General features: G+C 41.9%; 1 protein-coding gene across 1 annotated transcript in view; it reads left to right on the top strand.

Moving 5' to 3' along the window:
* Positions 1-18077: 18077 nt before the first annotated feature.
* LANCL3 (LanC like family member 3) overlaps positions 18078-26484 on the top strand; it is a 35714-nt gene continuing 27307 nt past the window's right edge. The window contains exon 1 of the mRNA XM_061378054.1: positions 18078-18750. Within this exon, the coding sequence (XP_061234038.1) occupies positions 18205-18750 (546 nt within the window). The 5' untranslated portion in view covers positions 18078-18204. The remainder of the gene's footprint in view (positions 18751-26484) is intronic.

The following is a 26484-nucleotide window of genomic DNA, read 5'->3' on the forward strand; positions in this document are numbered from 1 at the left end:
ATACATGCATAGGGATTGCCAAGTGAAAAGCAGCAGGCAGCTGCCTGGAGATCCTTGCTCTAAGAAAGGATGGGACTCTGCTTCAAGAAGTCAGAGGGTACCATTTGATATCTAAGAATATATAGAATCACTAAGCAACAATGCATATTATGTTTATCTTTTACTGTGGTCATTCCAGAAGCCGGTCACCCTGTGTGACAGCGTATCAACACAACCTTGAGACACTAAGGTTCAGTGAGACATCACTGCTGCTGAAGGCCACCATCTTGTACCTACCAGCCTCTTACACCTTCATATTCTACAGAATAGCTTTGGCAGCTTATTAAAGGATACAGTCTTTCTCCACGCTGTCAATCTTCATTATCAACCTCTTTAAACTGCTGATTAGCCAGGTATCTTTCCACATTGGAATCAACCATTACAGAGGCTGAAGTGTCAGACAATGCAACTGTGGAGAGACTTCGGTCTGTTTTCTTTGGTGCTGCCTATTCACCTTCCTCATCACTTTTCTGGATGCTTCTCACCAGTTTCAATTTCTGCAGAAACTGGCTTATCTTCTAGCATAAAGGCTAGAAAACCAGCCCTTCTCATTTCACATCAGTAACCCTTTTCCCTTAGAAAATTGATTCCTTCTAGATCACCAACCAGCCAACTCTCACTGTCATGCTTTGACAGTCCCCTGCCTGATGGTATGCCCTCTTGTAGTAGCATGAACTTTTAAATAGCTGGAGGAAGTCTGTTTCAAAACAAAACTCTGACTGATGCAATCTGTAACAGATGCCTCCAGGTTTGAACACTCTGTATACATTTGTTCACTCTTGTAAAATTGGATTCCCTGTCCGCTGAAGTGCTTGTTCGTGCATCAGTGCTTTAGAGAGAGATGTGGACTGTCTGGAAAGTGTGCCAGCCCTTCCTTTCATATCAAAGCAATGATGCCTGATGCTAATTCTTACAAGCAAGAAGGGAAGTACCAAGAAGTTTTCCTTTGTTGAGGAGCAGCAAACCCCTGTATCTGTCCAGGTGTGATGTCTCAGTCCAGTGTTCTGCGGTCTACCCCATTTACGGGAATGTCATCATTCCTGCAGAGATCCCAAGTCAGTACCAACAGTTCAAGACAGTATCGTCGCAAAATTTTCTATGATCAGGGATGTTGTCCCATGGTCAACTTTCTTCTGACTTGGAAAGGTAGAAAGTCCCAAACTTCCAGTAAAGGGATGTTGGGAAGCGTGGCTTCATCTACATCACTGCATCTCACAGCACTGTGGGTGGAAGACTCCTGGGGTGAGAGCATGAATGATCTTGCCTAGAATGAAGCCTCTTTATAGAGAACACAAAGGAGTCTACTAGATCTGAATGAAGGCTAGTGACATTCTTGACATTATGTATGTGACACACAGGGGGATTCTTTAAGTATCAGCCTACAGTACTTACTGAAACTTAAGAATATAGAGCTCTTCATCAGTCTGTTGAAAGTGCATCTGACAGCTCTAGCCACCTACAGGGAAGTGCTTTGTTTTTCCAGTCATTACATCTCTTCAGAATTTCTCTTCCAGTCAGGCATCTGCTCCCTGACTGTGACCAAAATTTGGTTCTTGCAATGATAATGGGCCATACATTTGAACTCAGCACATCCAGTATCTGCCCTTATCTCTCTTAACTTTAGATAGAGACGTCAGAGAGATCCAGACTCTCATGACTGCTACATAGCTACTCTATGCCATGACATTTAATTTTGGATATATCCAAAGTTCTTAATCAAACCAGTTCTCATTCCTTCCTAATTGAAAGAAATCCATCCTTCTGTGTTTATGGCTAAATAGCCTTTATAAGCAACAGAGGAAACACAACACAGAATAGTTGTAAAACATGATGGGGTTTTTTATTTTAGTCTAACAGAATACAGCTCTTCCTCAGTTCTTTATATCCAATACAGAAAGATCATATGATAATTACAGTAGCAAGCTATTTGAGATGATCCAAATGTAGCACCTGTGGAATATATAACACAATTTTTAAAGTAGCATGTAATTATGCCTGTTATAACTCATGTGGTGAGTACTGGGTTCATCTAGAGTGAGACCTTATTGTGATTTAAAGAGAAATGGCAGGTTGTGTAAATCAGATGCCAATAAAGACCAAATAGCAAAGTTATGCACCTCACAGTGCATACTGCGTTCTTTCTCTTTAAAAGCGATGGGTATAGTTCCAACTCAAATTGCTGTGTCTGTCATTGTGTCATTCTTGCTCATGTCACAGCACTGGGGCTATGAGGCAAACTCATCCCAGCTCTTCTCTCTTCAGGCTGCTTAGCATGAAGCATTCTGAGCATTTTATTAGCAGTGTTTTGGACTCTGTAAAGATGACATGCTCATCCTGTGTGTTGTAAATAAACCTCTGCATTATGCCGTGATGCTAATTTACACACATATAAACACATCTAGCACAGACAGATATGTGTGTACAGTATTTTCTACTGAAAAGTTGTACTTTATATATTTTCCAGACTATGCTAATAGTGTTTGTGGAGGTGAATATTTAATGTAAGTGTAAAGATTCACATTAATCCTTGTCTGTAAATCAAAAGGAGAGAGAAAACCTAAGATTAATACAGCCAAAATGTCTCAAAAAATACTATTCTATGCATTAAGCTTCTCTGTGTTTAAAGTATATCTCAGTTCTTTCCAGTTACCTAAGCTAGTATAGTGGGTATATATTCTGGAAAACTCCAAAGCTAGATATTCCATTACTGTAACAGCTCTGAAATGCATTGCATTGATCCTACCACAAATATTTGTCTACTGTAGAATATCTAATGCCAGGAGAAGGTAATGTTGAGGAACTTATATTTCCTACATGGGAGATGGATACAGAGAGGGTAGGAATTTATGGCAAAGTGAAAATTTGAAACACTTTTAATGGCTGTCATTTAGATTAGACAGATGACTGTAATGTTAAATGGGCATCCATCAGAGTGAGATGGAGAAGTTGAATTTTTTTTAACAGCTCTAGTTTATCATATAGCTGTACTTGTGAGTGGGTGTTTGTTATTTGCTTAACATACATGTAAGAGAATGAAAAAGGAATATTATCAACATTATAAACAAACATTCGTATTTTGCAGTCCCAGGTGGGACTGAATGAGTATTTTATTTACTGAAAGGGCAGCTTGGATTCACATCTCACAATTCACATGGCAAATAATTTGGACTTGGCCTTGATTTGAGCTGTAGGGTTAGCTGTGAATCAGAAAAGAATTGAAGGAGGTAGGTGTGTGTGCTTCCTTGTATGCTGCAATATTTGGCCTCAAAAACTTTCACTGAAACTGCCAATTTTATATAAAATACTTAAAAATTAATGGACACAATGGCACAAATGCGTTTCTTCCATCAGCAGGCCAGTGCTGCAATGACCATGCTATAGGTGTGCTTTGTCCCTAATTCTGGCCAGTGATGAAGGTGAATAGATTTACTTCACTAGGACTAGGCAGCAATGATGATGCTTGCCCTTGCTTCATAAACTGTACAATCCAAGTTGGGAGTAAAGCAGTCCTTTGAGAGAGAGCAACTATTGATCCAAATCTGAACCAGCTCTATTAATCAACTTATGAAAAGTGTCTGAATATAAATCATATTTCATTTTTCAGTGTCATAAAATACTGTGGAGGTTGGGTTGATCTGCAATATTTCCATTGCTTAGCCACTTCAGTGAGAAATCAATCATTTGAAAAACATAGGTGGTTAGAAACTTTCAACTTAGCTTTCGATTAAAAGAGGAATACAGCAGAAAAATGATTCTCTATTTTTCAGGTGAGTTATGTTATATATTTTATACTGTTGTATGATTTGATCATTCTTGACAACTTTCCGAATATAATGCAGAATTCTCCATCTGGAAGCAATACTAACTCATCTCCCTTATACAGAATAAAAAGAGCAACGATAGTTGGGTTTATGCCTGTGAGCAGAAAAACTGTGTTGCACTCTCTGAGGACGTGAAGAGAACAATGTCTAAAGGAATTATTCTGGAGTGGTTGAATAATTATAAAAGATGTGATTGTTTTATCTTGGCTCTTATGTTTACCTGCTTCTGATTTTATGAACTGTTGCTTGTGTTTATTCAGAACACCAGAAATTAAAAAAGGCACATGCAGATGTGTATTTGACAAACACGAGAAATAAGATTTATTTAATTCTAATTCTCAATGTTTGCATTCCTTGCAATAAACACATAAAAGACAGTTTACAGGTAATTACGACATATCATTCTTTGGTTGCTTCATTATTCAATGAGGTTATGAATGTTAAATATGTGCCTGAAAGTGGTATATCTTCTTTGAAAAAGCTCAATACCAGATTCCAGAGGCATTCAAAAAAGTCCTAGTTTGACTTTCATATGTCTTAATAATATTTCACTTTTAATTTAGAGATATCATTGTTCTTCATCTTGGGAAATTAAAATATAAGAAAATCACAGTAAGATTTGAGAATATTTTTCACCTGAGTAGCTCTTCTCTTTATGATGAAAATCACATCCTCCTCTCCCTGCTCTGTATCTGAGAAATTGCCACAGAGACTGAAGGCACACAGTAGATCATGAGCTAAGGCAAGAACTGAGATGAGTTTCTCTGATTTGTGAATCTGTATCCTAGCCACCTAATTAGGTAACTTTGATTCAGTAGTAAATCCTCAATCTTTATTACATGCACTGCTGTACAATCTAGGAAGCCACAAGCAGGGGGCTGTAACCTACTGTTTTAGGCACTCTGAAAACAAGAACAAAAAAAGAGACTAGAGAAGGGTAAAAATGTAAGATGAAAGAGCAGTGCACAGTACTGCATTTTTTTCAGAGGGCATTTTTCATTGGCTTTCCACATATCCTGGCAATACTACAGCCTTAAGATGAATTTGACAGTTTTCAGGTCTTCTTTCCATTCTTTGTACAACTGATGATGACATACAATTTCTGAAGTAAACAGTGACCACACAGAAGCTACCATTCAGTACCCAATACACAGCAAGAGCCACAAGTACAAATTTCACACTTGTCTCAACAAAATCCGCAGTGACTGGAAAGGCAAACATCATTCAACTATAGTATGAAACTAGAGTCTTTTTCTGATGTCTTGTTTAAAGTGAGTGGTCTCAAACATCACTTCTGAGACTTAGGAAATATTAAGCAGCCGCTTTCTGTGGGCTCTGTTCAGCAGGGGCTGACACCGACAATGAAAAGAGTGCACACAGGTCTGATTGATTGATAATTTTTTGTTGTGTCTATGGTAGATAAGAGAATATTAACATCATGGCCAGCCTTATCTGCCAAAACCAGCACCTTTTGTGGAAATTTAAGTTATTTTTAGTGTATGGCATTATAAGCATTGTCAGGACCTTTGGTAGTACATATGAATGTAGTGCCTAGGAACGGCAGTGCAATGCTTTATGAATGCTCACAGCTCTGAAGACCAGAAAAGCCAGGTGAAGCAGCAGTGCTAGCAGTGCAGCTGCAAAGAAAGGACAGTGAAGGTCAGGCAGCATCTCAGGTGCCTGGGAGAACAGAAATCTGGAGGGCAGCTGAACTGAGCGTGACCCCAAGCAGAGTCTGACAGCACTATAAATAGATACCATAAAGGTTATTCTAATGTGGGGGGCTTGGGTTTTTGCTGGTTTTGTTTAGGGGTTTTTTTTTTGTTTTTTTCTTTTTTCTAACTTAAGATTTATACATAGGAAGAAATCTGGAAAACAACCGTAGTTATCAAATGAGCCTCAGGTGAGGATTCATCTTGAGCCTAATTATTACAGTAGACTGCTGCAATAGGATTGTAAAATCATTTAGGTACGAAAGCACCTTTAAGATCATCAAGTACAACCGTTAACCTAACACTGACAAGTCCACCACTAAAACATGTCCCTAAGTGCCACATCTACACATCCTTTAAATACCTCCAGGAAAAGTGAGTCCACCACTTCCCTTGGCAGCCTGTTCCAATGCTTGACCACCCTTTCAGTGAAGAATTTTTTCCTAATAGCCCATCTAAACTTCCCCTGGCAGAACTTGAGGCCTCTCCTCTTGCGATGCATCCCTCTTTCAGGTAGCTGTAGAGAGGAATAAGGTTGCTTTAAGCCTTCTTTTCCCCAGGCTAAACAACTCCATTTCCTTCAGCTGCTCCTCATAACACTTGTGCTGCAGGCCCTTCACCAGCTTTGTTGCCTTTCTTTGAACATACTCCCATCCAAGCCACAAGCAGCCAGGAGAATGATGTGGGAAACAGCATTAAAGGCTTTACCAAAGTCTAGGCAGACAACTTCCACAGCTTTTCCCTCACCAGCTAAGTGGCTCACCTTGTCATAGAAGATTGTATTAGTCAAGCAGAGCCTCCCTTTCATAAACCCATGCTGTCTGGGCCTGATTATCCGATTGTCCTGTACGTGCTGTGTGATGGCACTCAGGATGGTCTGCTCCACAACCTACCCCAGCACCAAGATCAGACTGATAGGTGTATAGTTCCCCAGGTCCTCCTTCCAGCTCTTCCTGTAGATGGGCATCACATTTCTTAAATTCCAGTCAACTGGGACTTCATCAGTTAGACAGGACTACTGGTAAAGGACAGACTACAGATATCAGATCTCATAACATATATGTCTACAGCACAGGACAAGTCATCCTGATGGATTTCTACTGAGTTGCTGTTTCTAATTGTGGGTGGTTTTCTTATGTGTGGTTACCAAAAATGTTTCTAGCAATTCCAACATAGAAAATGCAACAAAAGTGAAACCAGTCATCTAAGTCTCTCACACAAATGTCACAGTAAATTTAGCATTAGCTTTATTTTTTCACTCCATCTTTATGTTTGTATAGAGGCATACAGCCAGAGATGTATACTCAAATGGTGTTAAAACAGGTGGAATTTTACAGTAGTAAAAATATCACTTCCAAATAAATGCTTATGGACTAAACTGCCATGGTAATCAAGTGTTATTAACTTTCCATATCATTATTAAAGTTTTACACTTTCCAGTCTCATGTATCAAAAGACCTGAGCATGGGTTCATGGACATGTTCACAGATGTCAGCTCTGAAAGCCGGCATACCACCTCTCTGTGCTTTATCCAACAGGTAAGCTGCAGAGGATCAACTCGGTTCATTCTGCAGATGAAAAGAAGGGCTGGGAGTGGGACCCAGATTCTTTGGAGTCATGTTCAGTGATTTCACCAGCATGACCACTCTTTCCAAAAGCAGGTTGCACCAAAGGACAGGCCTGAGAAGCAGTCTATATTCCTGGCTGTTCTCAGTCATAGGATTAGCCTGATCCAGTCACATGGATGTTTTACCTCATTCCATGAGCATTAACTTAAGAATAAAAAAAATTAGTGCAGAATAAGTGAATCATATTTGTATTTCTGTCTCCATTAAACACAGCAAATTTCAAGATGATCACAGTCTGTATGTACAATCGAGAGCATCTGCCATGTCAGTCTTTAAATTAAATACAATATTCACCTTTAATTCTGGGAGAGTGTTCCCATCCTATAGCATCACTGGCATTTGAATTAAATGCTTCGAAAGAAATAATAGCAGGGGACTTTTGAAAAATAGAAGAAACTGATTGTGTGTGCAGATGTCAAAGAGAAACATAAAATATAACACAGATAATTTTTTTTTCTCTTTGTCCTTTCCCTTGCCTTGCCTTGCTTTGCCTTGCCTTGTTTTGCCTTGCTTTCCTTTGCCTTGCCTTGCTTTGCATTGCTTTGTCTTGCTTTGCATTGCCTTGTTTTACCTTCCCATTTGCTCATCCCGCCTCCTCAAGAGGGATGGGGAGGAAAATTAAAAGATAAGAACAGTTTAATAACTAACATTCAACATACTACTACTATTACCATTACCACTACTACTGCTACTAACAGTAATAAGGGAAATAACAAGGAGAGAGATATAAAATTAAAAGAGAAGAAAAAAAAACAAACAAACAAACCATAAACTCAAGTGATGCACAATACAATTTCTCACAACCCACTGACCGATACCCAGCCTGACCTGAGCAGTGATCTAGCCCTTCCTTGTAACTCCTCCCAGTTTATATCTTAGGCATGACGTGCTGTGGTATGAAATACCCCTTTGCCTAGTTTGGGTCAGGTGTCCTGTTTCTTCTTCCTCCTGGCTTCTTGTGTCCCTCCTCACTAGCAGAGCATGAGACTGAAAAGTCCTTATTCAGGGTAAGTGCTACTTAGCAACAACTAAAACACTGGTGAGTTACCAGCATTGTTCTCAGACTAAAGCTGAAACACAGCACTGCACCACCTACTAGGAAGGAAAATAACTCTATCCCAGCCAAAACCAGGATGCTCATCTACAGATACACTTGAGACCCACTGAGGAATTCTGTACTGAGCAAGGCAAGGCCAGCTCCCCTTGCTGTGAGCCTGACAGTGCAGAGGCATGGCATTACGGGGATATCTCACCAGATGTCTCCCTTGTATCAAATTCTTAGGTGCAAAGTTTATGTTAAGGACCAATTAGAAAATCTTCATGAACTCCATTTAAAAGATGTTATATATGACTATGTAAATATTGCTGCATAGTCATTTGTTCACTAGAGAAGACAGTTTTAAAGTAAGTTTCTTCATTTTAAATTATAATGTTCCTTAAAAGAGCATCCTTTGCTGATTAGAGGTATCCGTTTGTTTAGCTGCAGTGCCTGAAGCTTCAAATTTGATTGCATTCATTTTAATCACATAACTGATCTTATTTTCAGTAACATGGAGTTGTTTGTTCCAAATGCATTTATGAATTCTAAACTCATCTTAGTTCTCCCACATGCTGGAAATGATACTAATCTTCCTAATTCCCGACATCATAAAATCCCGACCTACACAGAGCAGAATGTGCTGGAAGAAGGTAGCATCCTTTGAATTTATTTAAACTAAAGAGACTTAATTTCAAGTCTTTAATCCTATTTATGCTACCCTAAGGGACAGGGTCCAAAATCACACATGACGTTTGTGCCTGTGATATGAAAGACCTGTCAAGTCTCACACACTGAAAGTGACATTAATACGCTTGACTCATAGAGTTATGTCACACTTCCTCAGGCTATGGCTGTATCTCACCTGTTTGCCATGATTTACCATCTTCTTTCTTACTAGATGAAACCTAACTCCCAGAAGCAGCCAGCTGCCATTCCATATTCCTCCAGCTGACAAGACGAGGGAGAAGAAAATAGACCAAGTGAGGGAGCATCACTTCACAGCACCCTTTCCTGGCTCCTGTTATTAACCTCTTCCTCTACCCTGTGATAGGAGTGCCTCCCTGCCCTGTGTGTGGGATCTTACTCTTTGGGAATAGAAAATCCTGAGCTTTCTGGGCCTGCAAGGTAAGCACCAAAGAGGGTAAGCCTTTAACAAGGCAAGGCAGGGAGAAGTTTTGGTGATGGAAGAAATCACACTTGCCTTCTCTCTGCAGCATGCTGGAGTCAGAGATGGCTTTTCGAGAAATACTTTCAGCCAGAGCAGAGAGAGGGTGAATTAACTAGTAATTTTACAGACAACACGTGAACTTCTGTTCCTAACCTCACATGTTTATTTTCTACATCATTTCCTTTATCTACATTGTCTTTTTCATTAAAGAACCTGAATTATCCAGCTTACATGGAGAACGTATAATAATCATGTTTGTGTGGAAAGGCTGTGGGGTTTTTTCTGTCATTCACTAGTGTTACTTTGTGAAGCCTTAAGTGGCTTAAAACACCCTTTAAACAGAGTTATTTCTGCCTACCTCACTGAAATCTCAACTCACATAAAGCTGGAAGGGGCAAATCCTGTGCCAGAGCAGTATATGATCCACTGAAGCACAGACTTTATATCAAGTACGTGAGCAATTTTGACCTGTACAGCTTACTGAATCACAGTCTAATTTTGTAACATCCCATCCAATTTTATATCTTAGTACCTGAACATTTTGCCTTATGAATAGGGAACTAGAATGTCTCCCCTGCATAATTCATGAAGTTGTGAATTATTTTTATATATCCTCTACCTTTTTTTAATAACAGCATTTGCAAATTGAAGACTAGAAAAACAAAAATGCTTAACAGCATTCCGAAACAATCTTAGACCATGATCTTGCAAACCAGATTTACTGAGAGGAGTGAGGGACCATTCACACATGTAAGATAGACCCCAGGTGTAAACATTTCCTGGATCATAGCTTATACACTTCAGAGTGCAAAAATAAAGCAAAATATTTTTGTTCAAAGTCCAATAACAACACTGCATATTACTTTAATTTATAACTTCAAACCAGTAATAAGGCTTACTCCTGCTAAAAAACCAAACCAAACAACTAGAGTATAATGTATTTTACATTTCTGTTACCTCCCCTTGGATGCTGAAAAAGCAAAATACCATAAACTGTTACAGACGGATCTTCATCTAGCACAGTCTAACAAAGCTTCTATGCATCCCATCAGACTAACATATAGAAGTGAAATGAAGACAGACGGTATACTAAGTGCAAGAGCTGTAAATTAATGTGAACAGAAATTGATTTTGTAATGTTCTTGGCCCTTTCCCAAAAAAACATTATCACTGTGTTTATAAAAAATGCTCCACTCATTGTTTCAGGATGCCTAAGAATTAAAAACTCTGACTTCCTTAGTTATTTTCTCTTCTGAGACCTATTTTCAGCTCAGTTGCAACATCCACATAAACAAACAAACTTTCAAGGACTATTAAAATTTAGTAGACCAAGGATATTAGGTTATTAGGGACTGTAGTGATAGGACAAGGGAAGTTGTGAATGCTCCATCCCTGGCGGTGTGCAAGGCCAGGCTGGACACAGCCTTGGGTGACATGATCTAGCATGAGGTGTCCCTGCCCATGGCACGGGGGTTGGAACTTGATGATCTTAAAGTCCTTTCCAACCCTAACTATTCTATGATTCTGCTATTCTATAATATTGCTGGTGTACAGTACCTAGTTCTGGGATCCCCAGTACAAGACATCTGTCTATGGAGTTACTGAAGAGAGTCCACTAAAAGGTCACTAAGATTATAAGGGACTGGAGTATCTCTCATATGAGGAAAGTCTGAGAGAGCCAGGATTGCCTGGCCTGGAGAAAAGAAGGCTCAGGGAAGGATCTCATCAGTGTATAGAAATACCTGAAGGGAGGGTGCACAGAAGATGAAGTGAGGGATCTTCCCAGCGGCGCCCATTGACAGGCAAAGAGACAAAGGGCACACAGGAACACAGGAGGTTCTGTCTGAACATCTGGAAACACTTTTTGACTGTTAGGGTGACTGAGCACTGGCACATGATGCCCAGCTAAGTTTTGGAGTCTCCATGCTCAGATATTCAAAAGCTGCCTGGAGATAGTCCTGGGCAATCAGATCTAGGGAGCCCTGTGTGAGCAGTGGGGTTGGACCAGATGATCTCCAGAGATCTCTTCCAACCTTAGCCATTCTTTCATCCTCTCCATATTGAGAACTGTGCTTTAAAATGTGCAGTCAAAATAAATTGATGAGGAGACTGCAGTTTTGCTGAGTATAAACTTCATTAATTTTTGAAGTCTTAAATTAAGCCATCTTTTTTGAGTGGAAGACCATACATGCAAAGTCAGGTTGTTCTATGTTTTCTTAGGTCTGCAGTTGTAAGGGATAATTCATCAGCATCCCATAGAGAGAAGTCAGTATTCTGCAGATTCACAAAAACATATAGACCAGGCTGCTCTTACTTGCGCAAAGCTGGACCGTGCAATTTTGCATGACTCAGTGTTCTCTAACCTAGGGTACTTTATTCCTTAGATTGTGCTGAAAATAGGTGGGATAAGTCTCATTTCTGTAAACCCAGCCTTGTCTTATGGTTTTGTGAGTTTAACAAAAAACTCCCACAACCCCTCCCCGAAAATAAAAACAAAATATCCCACAAAACCCACCACAAACCCCAACCAACCAACCAAAAATAAAACCAAACAAAAACCATCCAAACATTAAACAACAACCAAGCAAAAAAAAAAAAAAAACAAACAAACACAACTCCCCTCAAATAAACAAGCCAATAAGCTACAATAAACTACCTGGAGAAGGTTTTGTTCCTGGACAATATTGTACTTCTATGCGTGTGTACCTATCTTGTAACACACAGCATATCACCTGCCCCTGTAAATGTCAGATATGGCAAGCTAGGAGATTTAGACCAGGTCAATATGAATGGCCAAGATGGAAATTTTACAAAAGGTCAAACACTGCACTAGTTTTGATGATTCAGAACTTGGAAATCTTCCATTCACATTAGCATGTATCTAGCTGCCTAGCATATCATTAAACAGTAACTTGTTTCTGGAGGTGCTCTCTTTCTTCAAGGACACAAACCCATTATTATCATTATAATCAGTACCTGCATTTAAGGCCCCAGGGCATTTTCTTATCAGACTCAATCTTACAGCCTGAAATTCCAACATCATACATTATTACACAGTGCCTGTGCCCGATTTAGGGCTGCATTGGGTCCAGTCACTTTCCCCAGCTTTCTTCACCACCTGCAGGCCCACTGCATGAGGTCCCTGCCCTGGCAAGCAGAAGCACGATTCGTAAATAAAAGTCTAACATTTCCATCACAGCAATTACTGAGATGAGCCAGCACAAAGGCAAAATGCACATAGAAGAAACTTCAAGTAAAACATCATGGATAAAAATGTTAGCTGCTTTCAGGTTAAAACACTACTTGATTTCAGATATTGATTTTTGTTCCTGTACTTTGAAATGCATCCAAATTCCGGCTCTGACAAAAACATTACAATTAAAATCCTGGATATCACACTGACATCAATTGTAGAGAAGATGCACTTACGGAAATTTAGACTTTACAATATATGTTGTACTGGCAGACTAATCAGTAAGACAAAAATAGCTACTTTAACAGTGGAATGCAGACTGGATTTTTCCCTTCCTTATTCAGTTAGACAAAGTCATAACCATGCTGAGAACTGCAGATGAACCATGGCTCTCTAAGCACGTAAGAGTATTTGTGGTTTGTTATAAATCACCTTAATCATAAAAAATTTGACATAATTTGCTGGACAAAGAAACTGTGGATTGTGACAGACTTGTCTGCAGAAAAGAGCTTTACCATCCTCTTAGTCTTTATAGGTTCAAGCCAAGGAAAGGTGCACTACGAATAACAGTACCTATGGAAAAAGCTCAGGACAGGGTCAGGATAACACTATTTTGAAGTTAGATTTTTTACCATTAAGCCAAAACTCAGAATTTCAAACCTCCTGTTCTGAAGAAAGCCCTGTCATTTGTCAACAGCTGAATGGTGATTCACCCATTGCAAATAAGTCTACATAGAGATACTGAAAAATGCAATACTCTCTTCAGAGACTTCATAACAGCTGCTATGTTTTTATCTGCTGAAAGCTGAAACCCTTACCAAAATTAGCCCGCTTCTCCAAATGGAAAATGTGATATTGGGTAAGTAGAATCAATTCTATAAGCATTGAGTACATCTGCCCACACTTTCAGTATCTTGTTACAACAACCTTTAAGTTGGTCACTGTATACCAAACACAACCTGAAAATGTTCTAACCTTGTTTCTTTAGGAAGCAAGGTTTGCATGACCACATGTGGCTGTCCAGGCACCTAATCAGCATTTCTCACTATTCTCATAACTTTGAATCTGTTGGAATATTCAACCAAATTTTGTAATAAAGGCAGAGTCTCAAAGGAACTAAACTGCTGCTCAATTCCTAAGTTTCATGAAACTGAGCAGTGGGCAGAAATTCAGTGTGCCCTTGGAGCAAGAAGTAATTCAGTGCATTGCAATGGGCCAGATGTAATCCAACTCCACTCACCAGCTGCAGGTACCTGCCAAGTCACCCCAGCCATTTGTGCCACACACTCCCCACCAAACAGGAAGAGTGTGGTTGGGATGCAGTGACCAAGGTGAGAAATTACAAAGGTGACAGGCCTGGGAATAAGATGGTGGCAATGGAAAGCAGAAAACAATCAGTCAGGCACCACACCTTATTAGTATTAGTTCCACTGCTTGTGGCCCAGCTTTATTAATAACAAATACATATAAATCTCAGAGTGTAAGTCTGCAGCATAAAAGCACAAGAGCAGTCACAGTATGCCTACTAGAATTCAAATGAAGTAGGATAATTTAAATATCCAACACCACATTTAACATAATCTTTGTGAAATAATTGCTTTATCTTCTGACGTGTAATTTTCCTTGTGATTAAATGGCAATACATGCACTAAAACTTACATCACTTCTGTCACAGAGAATTGTGTTTGTATTATGAACTGTACACAAGCAATAGAACAAATGGTTGACTTAGGAAGAGAGATTCCATTGTGCAATGTCAGGAAACATTTCATTTTCAAAACAGGTCTTCATTTCACTGTCAGCTGATTGTCACGGAACAAAACCCACAAAAGCTTTTGTGTAGCTTTGTAAGGGGAGTCCATACAGAACAGGACAGCTCAACCTGAGATATTTGGGCAACTCTTATAATCTCTGTAGTGCACAGTGATAATTTCCCCTCCACGAACCCATGGCAGGGAAGGTAGAAGAAAGGCATACAGGGAATACAATCTTTTCTAATGCAGACATGAAACATCTCTGCCTAATTCGTTCCCTTCTCCCAAATGCCGAAGGGGCAGCTGCCTGCCAAACACGAACTGATGACAAGGCAGGGATAGAGGTGAGTGGGGATTCCCAGAACAAAGCCCAAAGTGGCAGCAAGAGGAGCCAGCTGTAAAGCTGACCTGCGGTAGGAAAGCTCTCTGGGGAGATAAGAACAGCACTGGGTAGTGATGGCTGATTATAATAAGTAAGGTGGGAACTAATTTTGGACTTAATAGCCTGTGTGCTCAAACCAGCCTGAAGACTGTCTAGCACAACCCTATTAATGTGTTCACACTATTAAATGCACTTCTGTTATTGAAGCCCAGCCTGTGTACTGGAGTCCAGCATTTCCCCTTCAGCTCAGGAGAGATGTGGAACACTGCTAACAGCAAAACTGGCAACCATGTGGGTATACACAGCTCCTAAAGGAACACAGATTTTTTTTCACATTGATAATAACTGCACCAGATAAATGCTAGACTAACCCATAAGACATTTGTTAAAGATTCTTTGACTCCCTACATTACAACCAAGGGCAAACTACTGTGTTTTGTTGGAAATATCAGATGGCAAGGAATATGGAATAAACAAGTTAACAAGCATGCATGAACAAGTAACCAGTAGTTAGCTCTACTTTGAGCATAGGTTGGACTCGATGTTCACCTAAGGCCCCTCCTAACCTGAATTACTGCATGATTCTACATGTTATCAGTATGCAACAAGCCTACCTCCAGAATACGTGCTCTATAATGATGGATTTACTAGAACAGAAGAAACAGCTTTGAGGCTTCAGCTCCCTCCTCTACCGTTACCTCCGCCCACCACGCCAGTAACATACCCTTTTCTTGTATAAACCATGATTTGTTTCCAACTCCTTGGCTTGCTGTATCTGATTTACTGAGCCAAACAGGAGGCACAGCATGGCCAAGTTGCACAGACCAGGGAGATCAGGGAGCTGCAGCGCTGCAGAGAGGTGAGAGGAAGGAATTCACATTTTTCTCATCCTGAAGCCATACACTGGAAGCCCACTCTTACTCTGGGACCTAAGACAAGGGCATACCTCAAATTATGATCTGATGAGGGACACATGATCTACATCTGAGAATCACCCCTGCTTCTCTTCCTTTTGCATCAGGACTGCATCTGTGCTTGGTTGAGTGAAAAAGATACAGAACACATCCTGTCTGAAAGTATGAAACTTTTGGACATGAAAACACGAACAGTTTGAGACATTTTTTTACAGCTATAAAAAAAAACACACATGTAATTTTAATGCAGCTCTCCCTTTTGTTTCAGTGGTTTAATACTTTTATACAAAAGTACAGCAGAAAGTGTCATGCTCATTTCTTGCCTAATTGCCGTATGACATCTGCTAACCCTACGGTAGCTAAGCACTCCCTCTTCTGTCAAAAGACTCTCCATTGCACAGGTGATCCTTTTCAGTATGTCATTACTGGCTCCCTTTTGAAAATACTGTAGCAGTCATATTTGACCCTCGTACAGAAGAGTGCTGCTAACCCAACTGATTTTCTCACAAAGCCTGTATTTTTCTTAAATCCTCTGCTGCTGAAACTGGCAGAGATCCATTTCCCCTTATGAGATTCTCTAAAACAGGTGCCTGCACCAAGGTTACTCACTCAGCTACTTTCAGTTCAGGGAGACAAGTGCCTCCAGTAAGACAGTTCCTTCACAGCAAAGGGAAGACCATGTCCAAGTCGACTCCCATCTCAGAAGACTGCAGGAAAATGCCTGACCTTTTAATTTGGAAAAAAAAAAAAAAAAATGATTGGAAAGATGGAGAACATGGAAGAAATAGTGTCTGCATGAAAAATAAAACTCCCAAATTTGTACTTAAAAAAGCAGTTCTCTACAACCATCAGAAATCATGCTGGAAAATCCTTAGCTACACCCTGAACCTTATCAATGGGCTGACAAAAAGCCAACTTATGACAGAAAATAATGTATGAATGAGATATCCTATCCACTGGTAGGGCATTTTCACATTTTCAGTGCTCTAGATTGCCAAGATATGTGTGGTAGATACCTCATATGGTAGAGTTGTGAGCAAGCCAGAAAAATGGGGCTTTAAGGAAAACTGTACAAACACAGACTAGCGGGTGATATCTGGAATGTACATAAACATGACAAAACACCCTCAAGGAAAGTGTAGAAAGCAAAAACAGGGTGGAAGCAAATGTCTGAGCATATCAAACTCCCCCCCCCCCAAAAGAAGGAAAGAAAAAGAACAGGTGAATTGAAACAAAAAGTGGGAATGTGAGGAGCTACGCAGAGTTGAAGGTACTTGAGGAAGAGGCAGGGAGACGTCTGAAACAAGCAGCCAGCACAAAGCAGAGAGAAGCCAGCCACAACTTTAGAAAGGTCCTTCCATGTCCAAAGGACAGAGCTTTGGCTCTTGCGTTGCTGCTGGGCCATCTGCTGGCTACTGGCTGCAGCCCCCAGCAAACTGCTCCCACTTTCCTTTGGGAAGGCCCTTGTTTATGGAGGCTGTATCTCCAGAGAAAGTACCAGAGACCACCAGGTGACCACAAGTCAAGCATCTCTGATAAATCCACCTACACTGCATAAGTTCACATCATTAGGGGAAGATTGGACTACTCTTTATTTGTATCATGTAAGAGATGCTCTTAGTATCTGCTTCAAGATTGTCATTTTTTTTGTTTGTTTTCCTTTTTTTTTTTTAAGTGGGAATTCATTCAGTGGCCTACAGTTTTTGCTCCTCACAGGCTCTACTTGGCTCCCACAGGACTGAAAGTAGCCAAAGGTGGCCTGGTTCCATTGCTGGTCTTTGGAGGACTTGCTAGCTTTCCATGTAAACTGGCCTCGGGCTGCCTTCGTTTGGATTTGCCTACATCATCCTTCAGATTTGGCTACAGCATCCCTCGAGGGGCTGTTCCACGGCCAGGAATAACTCAGCAGACCTCTGGCCACTCTTCTTAGCCCTGACTCTCTCCTGTAGGCCCTGCACTCACCTCTGACCCAAATCTTCCATGGCGGGGGACAATGAAAATCCCAATAAACCCATTTCCCTAAGGGATATTCAGACGGGTCGGGCGAAGGCGCTGCAGTGCCTTCGATGCGGGAAGGCGGAACCCCTGGCAGGACGAGCCAGAACCGGGCTGCCCTCCCTCGTGGCTCGGCTTGGCCGTGTGGAAACCCTGATCAGCCCCATCACCGCCTCGACACTTCAGCGGCGCTCGCTGAGGGCAGGTGGAGCACTAAGGCGGCAGCAGCGGCCGTTCCACTCTGCTCCGCCTCGGGGTGGGAGGGAGAGGCAGCGGCCGCACTGTGGCAAACCAGTCCCCGGCACCACCGCGGGGCACCCACCAGCCTCCCCCAGCCTCCGCTCCTTGAGGCTCGCCAGTTCCGCCCCTCCCGCCGCCCCTCACGGGCACCGCCGGCGGGGCGCTCGTTTCCCGCCTTCCCGCTTCCTCCCGCCTCTCCCGCCGCGCTCCCTCCGCCCCGCTCCCCCGCCCCCTCCTCCGGCAGCTCCCCGCTCGCTGGCTCCTTCCCTGCCTCCCTCCCGCCGCTCCCCGCTGCGCAGAGCGCCGCGCCGGCGGGGTTATGGAGAGCCAGCGCTGCTTCGCCAACCGCTTCGATGACTACCCGGGCAGCCCGGAGGCGGCGCCGGACAAGGAGGCGGCGGTGCCGCTAGTGACGGCCACCATCGAACGGATCCTACGGGAGCTGCCGCCCCTGGGCGGCCCCCGCGGCTGCCAGGGCGGGCTGTACGGCGGCGTGGCCGGCGTGGCCTACATGCTGTACCACGTCGCGCAGTGCCCTCTGTTCGCGCCGTCGCGGGAGGCCTACCTGCGAGCGGCTCGCCGCGTCGTGGACGCCTGCCTGCGCTACCAGGAGGGCAGCGGCGAGGCCGACGCTGACACCCGCGCCGCCTTCCTGCTGGGGGGCGCCGGGGTGTACGCGGTGGCGGCACTGGTCTACAGAGCTCTGGGGCTGCCCGACTTCGCCCGGCCGCTGGGCAAGTTCCGGGAGCTCAGTGAGGTCTGCGCCCCGCTCTCCTTCCTCGAGTGCGGCTCGGACGAGCTCTTCGTCGGCCGCGCCGGGTACTTGTGCGCTGCCCTGGTGCTGAAACAGCGGCTGGGCATGGAGGTAAGGGCGCGGGGCGCGACGTCCCCCGGAGGCACCGGCCTCGCCGTCGGGGCTGTCGGTAGATCTCCTAGGAGCTGGGACGCCGGCGGCTCGCCCCGCGGTGCCGCCTGGATGATCTTGCCTCTGCCCCGCGGTAAAGGGGAATGCACCTGTGCCGGTGCTCTCAACAGCAACACCAGCAGAAAAGCTGGAAAGCTTGCACTTTGGGGGCAGGCTTCAGGAAGATCCCCGGGTGGGGAAGCTTTCTCTAGCAGCAGCGCTCCTACCCTGAAATAAAAACTGCATCTTTTGCAAGAGGGAGCGGGGGGCACCGGGAGTGCTGGACGCGGTCCTGCTGAGTTGGGCAGGCGCTGCATCCCTCTCCATCCCACTACATGCCGCTCCATCCCTCTCCAGGTCGCTCCCCAGGGAGCGCTGAGAGCATCAGCTCTTGGTTGCCAGATGGTGAATTACTTGGCAGGAGCCACCCCGGGCTTTTCAAGATAATTTCCGTAAAATGAAGTGGGTGAGAAAAGGAATACTGTTGGGTAAAGCAGAGTGAGAGATCTCGTAACAATAAGTAGTGCTGTGCTTTCATTTGCAAGAATACAGATTTTGAGAAGTGCTTGGTTTTACTAACCTCAGCATACAGAATCTGGTAGTCTTTTGGAAAGCTGGCCATGTATTTTGATGCTTTTCATGAATAAGAGCTGGGTTGGGGTGTTTTTCTAGAAGCATGAGATGTGATTATGGGTCGACGTGCTGGTGGTTTCAGCCGGGACTTTACCCTAGGATACTGTGATTGTCAGTGCTCACAATTCAGCGCTTCCACTGACTACACCATAATAATTAGTGCAACTGATTCTGTTTGCTGTGGTGCTTGTTACTATGTGGTCAGTGCAGTATGAGCAGGCATTTGTTACATTTTTATTCCTGTCCTCTTGTCAGGTCCAATCTGTGTTTCCTCTGTTAATCACTGATTTGCAAGTTCATATGCTTCTGGCTTTCTTCTGGGAGAGGAAGTAACTATTACAAGTAAATGATGTAAAAGCAAGCGGCTCTGCCCCATCCAATACCAGTAACTGCAGTCAGAGTCCATGGAACCAACTGAATGTTTTTTGATTGCCTTCAACAAAATTTCTTAAAGCACTAAGTGTTTAAAGTAGCATACCATAGGTGCTGTTTCTTTGGTTTTTATTTGTATTTTATTTTATGTATTTGCATTTGTATTTATTTATTTGTATTGTAACCTCTGCCAGGTTAGATGGGGCTTTGAGCAACCTGATCTAGTGGAAGGTGTTCCTGCCTATGGCAGAGGGCTGGAACGAGATGACCTTTAAGGTTGCTTCCAAACCAAACAGTGCTTTGGTTCTATGGTTGTCTGAAAACTATAATCATAACCATGGTTATGTTGTTTGTAACCATAAGATAACCAAACTTGCCATTCTGACAGCATTTCATATGAGAGGCAAGTTTGTAGATGCATCACCATCCTACATGCAGAGTGCAGCAGTGTCAACCTGAGGGGATGGTTCACCACAGAGGAGTAAGCCACCCCTATTAGTTCAGTTTGCACTGGGGGAGCGTGTCTAGTGCCCATATGGGGTGCTTTTGGTGATGTTGTGACATACCAGCTGAATGAGGAGGCACCCTGGACTCTACTGCTTCATTTAGTTCCTTCATCCATGTCTTATGTCCTTGAGAGCAATTGCTGAACAGTTTGGAGAGTAGGTGCAATCACCTCTGACAGTGTGAGGAAGGGAAAAGCTCTTTTCTCTCCTTGTTTGCTTCTGGAAAAATTATCCTTTATGCAGCATAAAGAGTTAAACAGCCCCACAGATGAGCACACATATACACTTATTGTGGAATCCATTTAGCAGGTGGGCTAACTACAATGATAGAGGGGTTTATTTTGCCAGTAAAACATATTCTCAGTCCCCTTGGTGATGTTTTAACTGGTAAGCTAACATCCTTCCAGAGTGTTATTTATTCTGTCACCACATTGTAATTTTAAATATATAGTGCAAGAAAGACTCTAAACTGTTAAGTATTGCTAAAACCCATTTTGATTTTTTGTTTTAACAACAATTAAAACTTTTAATTAAAATATTTTGCACCTTAGTGAGGCAAATTATAATGATTTCTAGTCTGTATGTACTTATGCTTGAGCAAAATTTGGGTCCTTTGATAAATGTTCCCATCCTAATACAGAATTATCTTAATTAGTACATTGCCAGACCCGACCATGCATCTTTTTACAAATAAAAAAAGGGATGCCCAGAGAGTGCATGTCATTTATTACCCAAGGTCAGACGGTAAGCCAGGTACATCCCAGAATAGAAGCAATGCCTTGTGATTCGAACCACTAGAAAATGCTACCTCCTGTAATTTGATTGTGCTCAGTCTCACATGGCTCACTGCAGCATGTTTTCTTGTTTCCCACGTTCTTTTGGGGTTTGGGGATTTTGTTTTTTGAGGATGCTGTGCAAACATTTCCAGCACAAAGTGAAATCTATTCCTTACATTGAAACACAGCCACTGCTGCCCATATGGTTGTTTTTTTTCTGAAGAAGTTAAATAGTGACCTATATACAAGAAACGGTTTGCCCTTGAAGAAAGGCTTTTTGAGCAATTTTTACAGCTTGTGTTGCGGGTTTGGTTTTTGGTTTTTTTCCGGGCAGGGAAGGAAGGAATTGGTGTTCAGTAAACACCAGTTTAGCTCAGCTGCTGTGTACTGATGCTTCAGTTTCTTGCTAAAGAGTCTTGGTGTTTTAAAGCATTGCATGTTCTTCGGAAAGTTAATGGACTGTCCGGAAGGATCCAGTCTATTGAATAACACTGACCTCGTGTGAAGAAGACATTTGCATTCAGCTGGTGTTCAGTTTTAGGCTAATACAGCATTTTTCCCTGATTAATTAATTTTGAGGTTTTGGGTGAATAAGGATTACTTCAACAGTCAAGGCTTAACAGGATCTGACTTTCATGATGCACTATGCATTAGGAGAGATGCTTTTCATTGTTTAATTTATTTAATTTGCATTACATTGTAGTCAGTGCTTCCCAGGCAGAAATGGGTAAAATACTGTTTTTGCAGAAGCAATGTGTTATTTGTCTAACGTACATATGAATAAGATGCATGCATTTTAGCTGCCCTTAACTGCTGTGTTTTCGCTGTTCAGGGGAAATTTTGTTTCTGTTCTGCTTTCTTCGGGTACCTCTTTTTCTGATGTTTGTATGTTGGTTCATTATGTGCTCTTGTGAAAATCTCTCAGTCCTGCTTTTAATTCTTTTTACTCAGTCTTTATTTATTTGTGCAAACAGTAGTAAGACACCATTAAAATGATGGTCCTGTCCCCCCATGTTATTTTATCCTCCCCTCATTTTTTATCAGTTTTCTGTCCCATTTCGTGGTGGATGGAGCATGGTGTGTCTCAGTAGTTGTGTTTCCTCCTGGCAATATAGCTGTCAGATGACAGAGGACAAGGTACAGAAGTTCAAGTGGATTCTTGGATCACCATCTGCTGAGATGGAACTGCCTTTTAGCACAGGTCAGGTTTTCTTTTAATAACTGACTGAACCGATGGGGTTGACTGACTTCCACTAGCCTCGAGTTGCAGTGATGGGTAGCAGCATACCACATAGGAGGTAGGGCAGCATTTTGCAATACTGCCTGATGCTGTGGTTTCATGACAGACTGTAGTTTTGAAAGACACTGGGGCACTGTAAGAGACCCTGGCCTGCAGTTGCAGAGGTGATGAGCTAAAGCAGCATGCTTTTCCAGCAACACAGCCACAGCAGTTCCCTTGGGGCTGACCCACTGGGGTGAGTCTTGAGTATGTGCGGAGACCTTAAGCTCTTCCAGTTACTGCATGGTTAAGATTTATGTCTCTGTGGCAGAGGGGCATCTCAATTTCCTTTTCCAACCAATGCAGTGTCATGATTTGGTGTGTGTTTCCAAGATTGTTGTGCTGTCTCGGGGAGGGCATAGTTCTGTTGTTAGTCTGTTGTGGGATGCGTAGGAAGGGCAGTGATCTTTCCAGCAGGACTACACTGAGTGTAGTGCCCTGCTAAAAACCATACTTTCCCTGCATGCTGTCTATCAAGAGAGCCTCTTTTGGACCTCACAAGATTTCAAATCAAGCTAATCAACTTTACCTGGTACATGGAAAACACAAATAGCACTGCTGTGTAGTGTGTGGGATCTCGGTGCCACAGCAATGGAAACGTGAGGCAGAACTGGCTTTAAAAGGCAGTGGAACAGGCTTATGGGCAGTGTATGGGAATGACAGGTCCAGCCAGTAAATTTCATAATATTCTGGGAGAGAAGATGTAAATGAATCAAAATTATCTTTCAGCTCCTCAGACAGTTCTAGATTATATTACTCGTTCCTTAGATCCCTCCAGCTAATGTTTTAAAAGACAGTTGTAGGTAACTTTGCTCCAAATTTTGAAATTCTCTTTTTTTGGGGGGTTTAGGGTTTGGGGTTTTTTTCTCTCTTAGAAAAGAATTCAGAAAGTGTGAGAGGAAGGAGCTTCATGAATCCTGCCTAGAACATGTTCATTTGCAAATCTTTAAAGTAGAATGTAAATGTATGAACATAGTGCTTATGAAAGACACTTGATGGAGTGATCTTAGAAAGGGAGATCTGAAAAATATCCACGGAAGAGATGAACCTCCGAGTGCTGTAGTGCAGAGTCTCCATGTTAGGCTTTTAATCTCACCTGTGCCTGAAAGGGAAGGGTTGTCCTTTGAGGCGAGATTTCATTCCTTCTCTGAGCCCAGTAAAGTCATTTCCCCCTGTGGAAAAATTAGCCAGCTCATCTGAAACATTGTGGTATTTGAAATGTCAAATATCGTGGTGCTAGCTGGAGCTGTACTGATTTCATGATTTCATTTTACACAGGCCACTGCACAGACAGGATGTTGTGTTTTTTTGCCACAGAGAGGTAAAATAAGATAACAGTAAAAAAAGGGTTTTGATCCTAGCCTGCCTCTTTTAAATGTACATTGTTCTAGCTGTAGTTTCCCCAAACCACACACATGGGATAGATTTTGCATCAATTTACCTAAATTGGTGAATTTAAACCAGGAATCAAAAATAGGAGTTTTCTAAGGTAAACAGTGAAACAAAGGGAATTATTTGTGTCTGTATTTTTTTAGAGAACGTTCTGAAATTGTTTGGGTCTACATTTCAGAATGTCTCTGTTTCTCTTTAGCAGGGCAACATGAATCATTTTTATTTTAAACAGCCTTAAAATTATGAGATGGGGACATCTTGATAACGGCTGCTTGGATTCAGTTCAACACAGGGGACACTAAATATCCGGTTGTAGTGTTGAAAGTAGAAAATTTGGGTTGAAAAAGTGAAATTTCAAGTGTATTCTTTAACAGCCAGTAAAAACAAGCACTATAGTACAGAGGGTTTGGTGTAGACCCTGCAAGGACTGGAGGTTTTATTGGCACAAGTTTAGCTACATACATTATAGATTCTGTTGCAGAAATACGGATTTCAACTGCTTACAGCTGAAGAGTGGTATTAATCTGCCACTGTCTTCTAGAAACACAGTTTTGTACAAAAGCAGTGTCATATCTCTATAGTGCTTTGTGCTGTTGGAAGAATGTTTGCATATACAGCAGCATCTTTTTGCTGAAAAAAAGCAGCCCAAGCAGTCATACCAATGTTCTAATACCAGTTTTTAACAGAAAAGGAATATGTTTATCCAAAGGCATCCTTTGTATCCAAAACAGATCACTACTTTCCCATCCTTCTTCTAACTCCATTAAATTTCACATACCGGAACTTAACTGTGAAACTGTGTCAGTTCAGTTGTCTTCCTCATCATCACCAGGGAGAACTTTTGGGTCACCAGTCCTTGTCCTGCTAGAAGCAGAGGTGTTGAGCACGGTGTCTTTGTTCTCTGGAGAACAGTGTGCTGCCTGTGGCTGGAACATGAGCTCTGTGGAACAAAATGCAGGAATTGGAACGAGGGCATTTTTGTGGAAAAAGTGCTGAGCAGTTCTTTGGACCTGTGGAGCATCAGGTGACTGAATCTCTGGAGTCATCTGTAGCCATGAGAGCATTTGAAGTAGAGAAGGAGGGGATCTCTCCAGCAGAGAGGAAGCTACTGTTTTTCACAGCATTAGTTACTTGTGATCAGTTTGGTGACACACTGTGGGAAGTTCCTTTAATCTATTGTCTTAGGTTTTCAGATTTTTGTATGTTGTATTTTATACATATGTCAAATAACTTTATTACAATACTGCCTTTCAACAGATAGCTATGTTTGATGTTCATGTTTTCCTCCATGGCAAAGGCTAATAGTGATTTTTTTTGTCATGGTTCTCACAGACTCACAGTTAACATATGCATGTTAACATATATGCTATGGATGGCATAGCAGAAAGAAAGAATGCATGTGTAGAACATGCATATATGGTGGAGTGTGTGAAGGCAGAAAAACAGGCAGGCATGGGGAAAAAAAAATATGTTCAGCAGGCTGAACACAGAGTGGAAAGAAAGAGCCAATAAAAAGTGATAAAAAGAGAAAAAAAGGTAAACTACTGGTGAAAATAAAAAAAAATGGAAAGTTAAAGAGGAGTAGGAGAATTTAAAGATGAAGGGAAAAAGGCAAGAAACAATGTAGACCCTGGAGCAGGGGAGATTGAAACTAAAATCAGGTTCTCTGGCAAACTGGTGTGGATCTGATGGCTAATGTACTTGATCTAAAAGTTCAACAGAAGAGTAGAGGCAGGGAGAAAATGGGTTAGGGAGTGGGCAGAGAAGTAAGCTACATTTCTTTGAGGAAAATTACAGTTTTTTTCTGCCTTTTTTTTTTTGTTTGTCACTGTTCTGTCACCATCTTCTCTTTGAATAGTCTCATACACTTAAAAAACAGCTGTCATCACATTTGGTGCTTGCATATTCAGAACACAGTATTATGTCTGATATTCTATATTTTCTTTCTCTAAGATAAGCTGAAATAACTACTTAATGTCTAGGAAAAATATGGACATTTTCATGAACATTGCTGTACTACTTTTGACACTAACATTTTTCTATTGCATGCACATAATACTACAAATTAGTATGTAACATAAACATTAATGCTGTTAGTAAACCTTAGTTTGGTATGAGGCTAAAGAAGCAAAAATGTGAAAGACTGAGCTGATCCTGAGAGGAAAGAAAGAGCACGAGGCTAACAACAATTGCCAATGAAATCATAAGATCCTCAGCACTTTACAGCAGTGAAATGGAGGGATAAAATTAAGCCTTAAGTTTCTTAATAGTCATTTGATACACATTGTTAGGACATTAGACTTGTATGTAAATCACAGCACAGATATGCAGCACAACTAGCAGGGCCCCAAAATAGAAAACATCCTCTTCTTTCCTCTCACCTCCATTAAATCAATAGATCCTAATCTCTGTTAGTTCAGCTAGGCAATCTTAAAATCAACCTACCACCCTGCTGACAGGCTGTGTAAGACTGCAGAGCAGTCTACTCAGCCAGTAAACCATTGTCTTCAGTCTCACCTCCAGGCAGTAAGGGAGCTGTGGAGAGAGGATCAGGGAAGCAATTAAAATGGTAAGTCACATGCTCCCCCTCTACTGCTGCAGGAGTATCCCATCACAGCATGGTGTAATGCTGTAGCAATGGTGTAATTGCTAGAAATGGGAGTTCTGTTTGTCAGCCAACTTCCCTATTCCACCCCCTTTTTAAAAAATCAGAATTCAGTGTATGCAATCAGGTCAC

Source organism: Neopsephotus bourkii, unplaced genomic scaffold (assembly GCF_033783945.1).
Source record: "Neopsephotus bourkii isolate Nb327-2 ecotype Australia unplaced genomic scaffold, CSIRO-AGI_Nbou_v1 NB_1763, whole genome shotgun sequence".
NCBI classification, from domain to species: domain Eukaryota; kingdom Metazoa; phylum Chordata; class Aves; order Psittaciformes; family Psittacidae; genus Neopsephotus; species Neopsephotus bourkii.